This window comes from Cygnus olor, chromosome 8, assembly GCF_009769625.2.
Source record: "Cygnus olor isolate bCygOlo1 chromosome 8, bCygOlo1.pri.v2, whole genome shotgun sequence".
In the NCBI taxonomy this organism is placed as follows: Eukaryota; Metazoa; Chordata; class Aves; order Anseriformes; family Anatidae; genus Cygnus; species Cygnus olor.
In genome coordinates this window covers 23,239,840-23,251,868 of record NC_049176.1, presented here as the reverse complement: position 1 = coordinate 23,251,868, position 12,029 = coordinate 23,239,840, and the positions used below count along the sequence as shown (strand labels likewise).

Sequence of the window (12,029 nt, the reverse complement as noted above, 5' to 3'; positions counted from 1 at the left end):
CCATTGCAATTTAGGCTTGAATTACTTAACCTTCTATAATTATATATAAAATGCAAAGTAATCTTGAAAATCAGCCTGGGCATAAAGCATTAGCAGATGCTGGGGCGTAGGGGGTGTACACAAGCTCCGTGCCTCAGTTCCCCATCAATACCTTAAAGGGGCACTGTGAAAATACATTAATTAGAATTTACAAGGTGCTCAGAAATTAAAGGGGTAAGCATCACAGCAAGTCCACATGGGAAATTAATCATTCTGTCTTCAAAAGCAAATTTTGAGCAGCATGCAATAAATAAAGCCTAAGGGCCACATTTTGAACAATGAGGACAGAACAAAACATTGATCATTGTTATTTAAGTGGGCACCACAGCTCTGCATACTAAGTAAAGCAGAAAGTACCAGGAAAATAAAAATTCAGAGTACCGGTCTCAAAGACTTCATTACCAGATGCCAGTTCAACATTTAACAGCCACAGAGTCTCAAATAAAGCTCCCAGACAATAAGGAACCCAGAATCAGAGGCTGCACATGAAAAGGCTGTGATATGCATTAGAAGAGCACTCTGAGGCAGCGAGTTGAACGAAAATCTTTTCCTACAGCCCCGTCTCTAACTTAACTTCCCAGGCTGGGAACACTGAAGCAATGGTACCCCTGAATTCCACGCACTGTATTAAGTCTAATACATCAAGCTCATTGAGCAGCCTGCCCACCAAAGCTTCGGTTTTACATATTTCAACTTGTAGTTGCTCAAATTTACAGTGAAAATGTTCTTGCAATTTCATTGGCTAAGCTTTTAGGATGAATTCTAGAAGCTGAGATTTCTGTCCCATGGTTTCGCTATGGCACCAATGTCATCCAAGTCCGTGGTAAATTACTTCCTTCATTCCCACACCTTTTTACATGGGTTAATGGAGCAGTGATAGCTGTACTGGGCCTCTTTTGGGAGGATAACCCTTGGAGGGGAATGGGACAACTTTGGAGTACATTTCACAGACTGGATTGCAGAAGAGGAATAATGAGACATGGAAATCTTGGGCTTCACTACAGTCTGGAGACAAATTTGCTCTAAGACCTTTCTTTCCACCTCCAAACAATCCAACATCCCATCCAAGCAGTGCCCTTCATCTCGTCCTTATCCAGTCTCACTGCCACTCTGACTCCTTGCTCATTACCCCTTTCCTTTCCATCCACAACCTCTTTGCCTTTACTCTGTTTCCCCCATCAATGGTTTCTTACTTTCTTACCCCATTAGTCCTTATTCTTATTCTACGCTCTAGCTCTTCCCCCAGCTGTACCTCCCTTCTCAAATATTATTTTGCCAGTCTTCATTTCAACTTCCCTGCTCCCTTCATTGGCCCAAATTTACTTTCTCCCCCAATCCTTCCTCCTCGCTACTTTCCACCAGTTCCCAGCTCTGGCCAACTCTGCACTCAGAACAGGAGAGCTGGAGCCTCCCCAGCACTGCAGCAGCCCAGGGCACCATTGCAGGAAAAGTTCTGCTCAGCCCAGTGTTGGAAAATGACCCCACGAAAAACACAGCTTCTGGGAAGTCAGACACTGATTTCTAACACCACTCTACTACACCTATGCAAGATGCATTTTTTAAGACTGTAACTTGGCTAAATTTAGATATATTTGACTGAGATACCAAGTAGCATGTCCTTGACACAAACCACACACCCTAGTAAATATCAAGTCTCTACTCAAAACTAGAGCTTTCAGATAAATAAAATCATAGGAAGTGGACATCTTTTAGTATGGCTAAACAACCATATTCTCTATCCCCACCTCAGCAGTGATCTGCTCTGAACTAATGCTTAAAACATGCACACAATGGTTTTAAGCAGACATAGATCATATGGGTTTTAAGCATAAGACCTTTAGTTTGAAATAAAAGACGTAATTTTGAAGAGATTAAACTACTGATGCTATTTTAAAGGCAAGCACAGGCACGAAACTATGCTAGAAAAACTATTTAGCAAGAGACATCCACTTCACCTGACATATAAACCCAGTTTTATGCAGTTTCTATCTGTAAGCTAACACAGCTTTCTTGCAGAGCACGATATCATGAGGCTGAGCACATACCTGGCAGCGTCGAGGTGCTGCTGACAGCTGTGGAGGGGGTGGTGGGTCTGGCATCACCTTCCAGCTGCAGCTCCTGCTCCACGGGCTGTTCTGGAATGGGCACCGGCAGCCCCTCCCGGGACTGCACAGCAGATAGCAGCATCCCCTCCGACTGCGGCCTTTTGAGTACAGTTCCCTCGTCCTCGGTGGAGATGGCAAAACGGGGCATGTCGAGAAGCCCTGAGCAGCGTCGGCGGACTGTCAAGGGTGGACTGGAGTCACTCTCTGTGTGCGAGGACTCAGACATGGACAAGCGCTTACGCAATCTGAAAGAGAAAACAAGACATAGCCCCTTAGTTAAGTTAGCAGAATGACGAACTTTAAAGGACGAAAAGACTGCACAGACCCAACTCGCACATCTGAAGCCAATTTAAGGTGAAGTTATGAGACCAAGCTACATCACTAGGAGCTAAAACAGCAAAGCTTGGGGATATCACCTGAGCTTAGATTTCCAGCATATCCCTTCTAAGAAAGAAATAGAACAAAAGAAAATAGATATAGTGCAATAAATATGATACTAAATATTATAAAAATCACAATTACAAAATGCAAATCACCATCCACTTTTGGCATTAATTTCTCTTTCAAAGCAGCTGTAAATTTCAAGCCAGGAAGGCCTGATTCAAGAAGAAGAGAACATCAGTTGAAAGCATAATCTATAAAATGTTTTTTGAATGGAGTCATACAGACTAGATCACAACCACATTTTATGATCTTTCCAATGCCAAATTTTAGTGTAAAAGCTTTACAGGAGTTGCACAAAATGAGAGAGAGCCCTTTTTGAAGAAAAGTTTGACAATTATTTCAGTTATGCTGGAAACATGGTAGTTATCCAAATTCTGGGCATTTGTATATTTTCCTGATGTTTTTTATTAGAACAAAAGATTTGGGGGGAATATTCTGAACTTTGGAAACTTTGGACTGTCCTAATGGTTTCTCTAATTTGTGACAAATGGCAAAAAGACCAGACTTCGGATTCTCTGATGTTGAAGAAAAAACTGCTGTTGGTACATCTCCAGCAGAACTAGCTTTTCCACAAATGGAAAGCTTTACTGAAGGTTAAAATTCCTTTAAATTAATTTAACGTATTTGCTACAAATTTAGGAGAAATTGGTACTTAACTGGATACATTTAAGGACTATATAATTTCTACACGTTTGTTTTCAGCTCTCTCTTCCACTTGTCAGGTCTCACCTGTGGAAATACCACATGAAGCATTCCTGACCTAAAAGCGGACGTGGAACATTTTGGAACAGATCAGCCTTTCTCATATGCTTTGAGAAAACAAAAGACTTAGTTCTACTGAACTTACATTTCAGGAGACCCAATCACCCAGCTGCGGTCTCGGCTTTTCAAGCCACCAAGGCTGTCCAGTCGGTCATCTTTTTCTTCACTCAGACTCCGTTTAGTTGGTGGTGGAGTTTTCCTCTCTTCGTGGATGGAAAGACGTTCCATGCTGCTGTACACCTGCGTACAGCAAAAGATTCTTCTGTACAGAGAAAACAAACCTACATGGCCTCTTCTGACCAAGGGGCACAATCTCTTCTTAAGATGGAAGATACTCCCTGAAAGTATGAACTTGGCAATGCTCTTTGACTAAATAACACAGTGCAGATGTGACATGCTCAAAGAGTACCAGGGAGAAAAGGAAATAGGCAAACTTCAGAAACATTGAATATGCTTTTCTACAACAGCACTCAACACCTGTCCTCTGAAAACAGCCCAACACACCACAGAAATACTAAGATTTTTCTGGAAACTAATTACTATTTTATGATTATCATTATTATTTTAACAATTCTCATATCTAAGAAGAGATATTGCTAAAGCAGACTCCACAAGTCTTGAAGGCTGGCATCTGAATCTTGAAATCTTACTATACAAATTCAATTCAGTGATAGGCATCATGCTCATGACCCCATTTCATTATCATCAGTCTATCAGCATTGCCCCAAGCTTATTTCAGAACAAAAAAGTCCTGCCCTCCTCAAGGAATCTACTATAACGCTGACAGCTTAATGAAAGTGCCTTTCTTGGTTTTACAGCCGTCTTTAAATAATTAAATGATTAAGCAAAAAAATCTATCCTTTTAGAACTACACTTGACTGTGGACCTAATTTACATAAGAAGAGATTAATGAAAATAATGTTATTAAAAATTCAGAGCATCAACAAGATAACTATTAATAAATCATATGGCTGAATTGTCAGGCAAGAATTTCAAAATATAATGAGCCTTTTATGCCTCCCACATTACAAATGCTGTATAATTTTCCAGATCTTAAAATAAATTAATTAAAAGTGAACTTTTTCTCTTTGTGGCAAAAACATTGAACCCTAAAGAAAAGCTTCAGTCTAACAGAAGAATAATACTCATGGTGAGAAAAGACAGAAGAAAAGAAACCCTTACATACTCACGAGAACTTTTTCAAAATCCCAACTAATTGTCAGGTCCAATTTTAAGCATACTTTTGGTGATTCAAATCACGAGCAAATCCATAAAATTCACAGTAACTGTTACTTAAGCTACTGTAGCCCATCTAAGGACAAAGAAGAACGAACTGATACTTCAAAACTGACTTCAGTAGAGGAAACCTAGGGGAACTGTCATGAAAAAATAAATCTTTCAGCAGCTCTATATAAAATGCATACTCCCTTCTCAACAAGATGTGGGAAATATGCTCTACTGTTCATAGAGAGGGCTGACCTCAAAAGAGCGATTCTTCTCCCTTCTGCCTTTCTTCTCTCTTCTGCCTCTCCCTCAAACATACTTCATTTAATCTAAGCTAATAGAGGAGTTGTATAATTTTGAAATGTCTGTAATAGCAGTTTATTTCAGATCACCTGAATCAGAATTAAGAGACCTGCACAGGCCTGAGTTAAGGCATATTGAATCCAGAAAGTGTGCCACTGCTTAATTAATTTTCAAAATTGGAAACTTCTTCTTACCATCTAATCTATAACTCCTTTTTGCTCATGTTTCCATATCTATTTTGGGTAGAACAGGAAGAGCAACATATACTCCCTTCTCTCTAACAGATATGTATTTGGAAATCTTTTAGGTTTTACACTTTGTAGATCTCAGATCTTTTTTTTTTGCTTTCCTCTCTTTTACAGTTCCACGTTTACTTTCAAGAACATTGCCCAGAACAGGACAGAGTACTCCAGCTAAACCCTACCTACTGTTAAAAAAGATGGAAGGGATTTCTTCATTTACCTTGCAGAACATATCCTTGCTTGCTCTCTATGATAATTGCCTTTTTGCCTCAATAATCAGGCGTATTTACCTCATGGTGCACGATGTACCCCAATGTGCTATGATCCTTCTCTTTCAAACTGCCATGTCACCTTTTGTTAAAAACAATGAATAGCAGAGGTGTAGAACTTTGCATTTGCTCTTACTGCATGGGATCCCCTTGAGTTCAGACCATTTTTCCAAAACATCAAAATCAATTTTCATCCTAATACCATCTTGTCACCTACTGGAACATCTTTTTCAGAATGACAGTGCTCAAATCAAACAATCTTTGGGCACTCCCTATGCCAGCATTGAAGTCATTAGTAAAAACATCAGGCTATCAGATGCAGGAGAGACCTCGGCAGTAACTTGTGTATTAGTGAAACACTGAGAAATACAAAACGTTATTCTCCTATTAACCTTGCACCCACCTTCTAACAGGACATAAACTATCACAGAGCAAACATATGTCCATAGTTCTTTCTTTCCTTAGTCAATAGTAAACATCATGCAATTCCCACATATCATCTGCATGAGTAAAATCTACCTCATATGAAGCATTGAAGGCCTCTGAAATGGTGTTCCTCTCTAGACTTTTTTCTTCCAACAAGCTAGCATGCTCCTACCTTGCTGAACCTTGGTGAGCATGAGGAGAACTGACGTATTTCCACATGATCATCATCATTAGTGTCCTCCTCCTCTTCTGAATCCAGGTGTTGGTACCGTTCTGAGCGGGCTGTAAACAACACATAGCAGATTTCACCAGTGCACTGAGCGTTGATAGCTCTTACACCTCAAGCAGTGCATGCTTACCCCAGAACAGCCTTTACACCAATTCCTGCTTGTCTACCTACAAAGAACTTGGAGCATTCATACATCATAAAATGTATTTTCTTTAATATTGAAACACATTCATCTAGTTTTGCTTGTCCTGTACAATTAGCAGTGAAGAATACCTCCTTCCAACTGAATTTATCTTATATCATCAGCCATACTCTAAATGCTGATACTCAGCACAAATTTTATGTGTGTCTAATCCTGCAGACCCTTTGTAGTAAGAATATTTCTTCCCTAAGGCATACCAATCCAATGGAAGGAGACAAGGAAACAATTCACTGCCCCAATTTCCAATCAACAGCTTTATGATTGTACAAAGTCTGCCCTGCATACATAGATACAAGCCCTCTTTAAAAAATAAAAATATTTACCCCCCAAAATATTCCCTCTTTTCCCTCCCACAACTAGAAAAGGATTAGGTTTTGTGAAAGAAAATGGGCAAGCAGCCAATATGCAAAGCTATTTTTAATGCAAAAATCTAAACTGCCTCCAAAGAGATTTTGTGCTATGAGATTTGCAGCACTGTAATTCTAAGCCAGCCACATTAGATTTTGCAGAAGGGGATGTTAATAACTTTGGCTACAGAAAACCGATTGCTATGCTGAGCCAAATTTGCTGCACTGTATCAGCCAGAAAGATACTTTCATAAATTCTAAAATTTTCAGCATTATAACAGCAACACCAACCCTTATCAACGCCTATGTGAGATACTTCTGGATGTGAGAATTCCAGTCCTTACATAGGGCTTGCATTAAAGTCATCCTGATAATGTGCTGAGCATGCCTGGACAACTGGGGAGTTTGTTGGTCCCACATGATAGACCCACTGACTTGCACTGCTGAACATCAGGTGGTGCTTCTACCCAACAGGATGCACTCAGAGCTGCTGTACTGGGTCTCTCTTATCTGGAAATGCCACGAATCTTGCACAGTATTCATACCATGGCAATTCACATTTGTCTTCAAGGTTTGGGTGGTGGGTTTTTTGTTTTGTTTTTGTTTTTTAGAAAAGAAACATTTACTGGCTGAAAACAGTCACTAGGGAAACATTCTTCCATTCCTCAGAAACTCAAGGAAGTTGGATACACCAAATGCTTTGGAAGACCTGTAATAAACCCAGCATAACAAATACAGCATCTCTTACTGCAGGGTCGAGGCTGGCAAGTCCACAGGCACCAGTGAAAGGCCAATTGACTTTAACAGACACATTTTTTTCATTTAAAATTCATTTGCTTTCAAAGAAACCTTATTTGGCATTCAACAGAAACTTTTAAAAGGAATTTCCATCAAGCGTTCTATTCAATTTCTAACAATGACTTATCTTTGACAACTTCAGAAATGAAGTACACACAAAAAACACAATGCAGTTTATGCCTAATCTTTAGTCTTACTGTCAAAATAGCTTGTGTCATCCTCAGATTCCAACTGTGGGATGAATTCAGCTTTCTGCCGAAGTAATCCATTCCAGTCCAAATCTTTAAAGAACCGATGCTGTTTCACTTCAAAGGCACTACCTGAAATAAGCATCATTTATCACAGAGTATTTCTTTCAGCATTTGCATTAACAAGAAAAACAAACCCTAAAAATATCAAGAGTCTATAAGAATGTACCCAAGTACATTTAAATCACACCTTTTCCAGGAATTTTGAGAAACAAGTCATCCTTTTACCAAAGTGGTGATATAGGATAAAATCTGAACAAGATTTACTCCTTCCTACCTCTTCTTCGTATTTAATGACAACACATGACTAAACTGGCTGGAAGACAGCATCTGCTATTACATTCCACAGCAAATTGCAAGATTAAGAACTAATTAACATCTTAATTTAAAATTTCCAAATTCTAAATACCACCTTGTTCATAGCTAAATAAAGAGAGCAAACTAAGAAAGGTACTCAGCATGTGAGTGGCTCCACTCTCATGAATAAACTCATCCATTTGTTTAAATCAAGGTAGAGGCTTACATAACCTTCCTGAATTAGTATCTTTTAACTAATATATTATGAGTTACAAACCTCATGGGTACCCAGAAGGAAAAACTAAGGATTATCTGTCTGCTAGCATGTGGGATTTTTTTTCAGATGAAATTAATATTCATAAAAGATGTTACTGTCATTATAATAATAATAATAATAACAAAAAGAGCGTAGCGGAGGAAAAGAGATAAAAGGTTTGCTGAGTGCCTGTAGCAGTAAGAGATGCCGAGTGGAATAGCAGTCTCAGCATTACAGGTATGTAAGGAATCAAAAAATCAGCCCATCAACTCATTTTATAACGCAAGAAACTCTACCTCTTTTCCATGACAGCAACACCTCTCAAGTACGTGGATTTGAGATAGACAAGAAACATGTGGAAATCATCTGATTATATTATTAATTTATGTTCCATTCATCACCCTCGTATGTACATATGTTAAGTTTGCTAAATACATGCTTTTGGAGATTGTTATAGAGTTAGTTTTAATTTCATCTTTTTTTTTTTTTTTTAATTTTATCCTTATCAATTGAAAATCCAAATTTAAATCAAACAAATGATATCTATGAAACAGACAACCAGTCCTGTGAAGCCACAGTGTTGGAAAAATTACTTTAAAACAGGAGGGCAGTTAAAGATTATTTCATTGTGTTTTTGTTTTTACTATCAGGAAATGAGAAGTGTTGGCTTGTAAAACTCTAAATCTGACATTGTAATACAAAAAAATTGGCATACACATCTGACTTTGCCAAAGGGATTGTATCAAGAATTTGTTGTATGTTTGGAGAATTCTACAGTACAGGTCCCTATGAATGGGAAAGTTTTCATTTATTTTATTATACCAGTGAGTTCACTTCATTGTAGGGTATTAAGCCCATAGTTGAAGGGAACTGAAAAGAAATCTGATTATACACTTCTCAAATCAAGGCACAACCCTCAAGCCTTAACTAGAATAGCACAAATTTGAGAAGTTTTTACAAACCTGATTGTGTCTCTTGTTTTCCAAACAAAACAGTAATACCTGCCTGACACATGTACAGTCTATACTAATTTTCAGAGCTTCATAAAACCCAGCACAAACATTTTCTCAGTTCTAGACCAATATTTTTCAACAGGGATTGGTGTGTTTTACAGGCAAAGTCGCTTCTTTTACAGGTTCTGGCTAGTACTTTGCCTCACAGGTAAGGTAGCCTCTTTTACTGCTTCTGGCTAGTACTTTCCTATTCACAAGTTTCCTACCTGTTCCCATTCTTTCCAGAGGATTTTGGCGAAGAAGCTTAGAAATGAGATCCTGGGCATCTGGTGGCAGTGCATCATCACCTTCTGGCCAGGCAATTTCATCTGGGGACAAAAAAAGACTTGACATTTTCTACCTGCTTCACGACCAATTTGAATAACCATTCACATTCCTACACTGTAAAATGCAGTGCTCAGTCCTTCCCCAGAATTGCAAATACCTTAAATTCAGCAGCTTGCATACTTAATATAATTCAAGCACTGACATTTTCCAAAATGCATAAAATTCAGCCTCAGCTAGAGCTGCTGTCAATCCAAGCACTGCTTGTGGAGGAAAAAAAGCATTAAGAACTCTATTAATAAAGTCTGAAATTGGACTTCCATGACAATCCATAAACAATGACACTGACAATACCGTGGCTGTATCTTGTGCCCGCACATTCCACACTAGTTATACTTGGAACAATTCACAGGTAAGCATTTCATGCATCAAATTTAGTTCTTCACTGAAATCTGCTTTTTGCTAGGGATATTTGCCAAGTGTGTTAAAAATTTACTGTTTCAGAAAGCATTCCCAACAGGAAATGTTTTCACTAGCATATTCACTGAGAGAACACAAAGCAATTGTTCTTCCAGCTCCAAGCAAGAGTTTTAAAAATCCACAAGACATAAAGGTACCAAGTACAATGGCATCAATTTGTTTTGCTTAGAATTTCCTTTTTACTTCATTTCTACAACAATTACTAATTGGCTGACATTTACACCTGCAGAAGAAACAACCCAAATCAGAGTGAATTAGACTAGTTGGCAGCTGCTCCATTCATATTCTCCATCGTTTAAGTTAAAAGAGAACAGAAAAAAATCCTCAAATACTCTTCCCCAGTCCTCCAGGGACTTGCATAACTCTCACGCCATGCGTACTGGCAGAACTATCTAGCAAGATAGTACTCAACAACTTTCAATAGCTGGAATCAGATGAATGCTACTTTGACGCAAAGATAAATACCTAACAACTTAGAAAGAAAGAAACGTTGCCTAATATATCGCCTATCTTGAGTAAACTATAGATCCTCAATACTTTTAAAGCTTTACTTCACGACACACTTTGACATCCCTCGAGGACCAGAACAGAAACATACCACTGATCACTTGTCCGAACAGCTCTTCAGGCGTGTCACCAAAGAAAGGAACACAGCCAACTAGAAACTCATACAGGATAACGCCCATGGCCCACCAATCCACAGGCTTCCCATAACCCTGGCGCAGGATCACTTCTGGCGCAATGTATTCTGGAGTCCCACAGACCTGAAGAGAAACATACAAGAAAGCAATCAGCCTACAGAGTGCCAAATTCACATCAAAGTTGATTTAAGTGTATTTGTTAGGTTTTTTTTTTTTTTCATTTGATTTGTTTTAACCTCAGAGCTTTGAAAGAAGCTTAATGTTTTGTCACTAATCACTCTAAACTGTAAACTATTTCCACGTAGCAAGAGTCTGTAGAGGGAACACATTACCTGCACAGAAATGATATAGAATCATAGAATATCCCGAGTTGGAAGGGACCCATAAGGATCATCAAGTCCAACTCCTGGCACCACACAGGTCTGCCCAAAAGTCTACACCATGTGACTAAGTGCACAGTCCAATCTCTTCTTAAATTCGGACAGGCTTGGTGCAGTGACTGCTTCACTGGGGAGCCTGTTCCAGTGTGCAACCACCCTTTCAGTGAAGAACCTCTTCCTGATGTCTAGCCTAAACTTCCTGTGCCTCAGCTTGACACCGTTCCCTCGGGTCCTGTCACTGGTGATAATGGAGAATAGGTCACCTGCCTCTCCACTCCCCCTCGCGAGGAAGTTGTAGACTGCGATGAGGTCCCCCCTCAGCCTCCTCTTCTCCAGGCTGAACAGGCCCCGTGACCTCAGCCGCTCCTCATATGTCTTCCCCTCTAGGCCCTTCACCATCTTCATCGCCCTCCTCTGGACACTCTCCAACAGTTTAATGTCCTTTTTGTACTGTGGTGCCCAGAACTGCACACAGTACTCAAGGTGAGGCCGCACCAGCGCATATCATATACTGTGAAATGTTCCTAGTGTGGACGTGCCAGCTAAGTCATTCTCTGGTGCACTAAGGCATATGGAAAAAATGCAGATTCTGTCTGAATATGTCTGTCTGCCTGATGGATTCCTACTGGCACAGCTACAGCTATCAGGGACTGAATTCTGACAAAACTCTTACATCTCTGCACTAGCAGAATTAGCAACACAGTATGATGACACACTTCAGCATTTAAACTTGAGATGTACAGCTGGCACAGGCAACGGCTGAGGACATCAGGTTGGAAGAACTAGGTTGCCTTGGGCTTGGAAGCAACAATAACAAAGTAGCTGTAAAAAATATAATGCTGCAAAATGCAAGACCATGATCTAGTGACCAAGGAGAGCTCCTGCTACAAAAAACATTATGACTCAGAAGCAAAGGAAGACACAATCCCTTGTGTGCTCTTAGTTTATCATAGGATGATTATGAATTAACACTTGGCACAGCTAAAAAAGAAAATTCAGCTGCGATCCTAAGTATTTTCGGAAGAGATAAGAATTTTATAATCCCATTATACATGGCACT

At 39.4% G+C, this 12,029-nt stretch overlaps 1 protein-coding gene across 9 annotated transcripts in view; it reads right to left on the bottom strand.

Annotated features, from left to right (window-relative positions):
- MAST2 (microtubule associated serine/threonine kinase 2) overlaps positions 1–12,029 on the bottom strand; it is a 192,528-nt gene that overhangs the window by 12,949 nt on the left and 167,550 nt on the right. For all 9 annotated transcript variants that reach the window (XM_040565047.1, XM_040565048.1, XM_040565050.1 and 6 more), the window contains 6 exons: positions 10,547–10,712; positions 9,411–9,512; positions 7,588–7,710; positions 5,987–6,096; positions 3,436–3,590; positions 2,085–2,389 (listed from right to left, as the gene is read on the bottom strand). In XM_040565047.1, the coding sequence (XP_040420981.1) occupies positions 2,085–2,389; positions 3,436–3,590; positions 5,987–6,096; positions 7,588–7,710; positions 9,411–9,512; positions 10,547–10,712 (961 nt within the window). The remainder of the gene's footprint in view (positions 1–2,084; positions 2,390–3,435; positions 3,591–5,986; positions 6,097–7,587; positions 7,711–9,410; positions 9,513–10,546; positions 10,713–12,029) is intronic.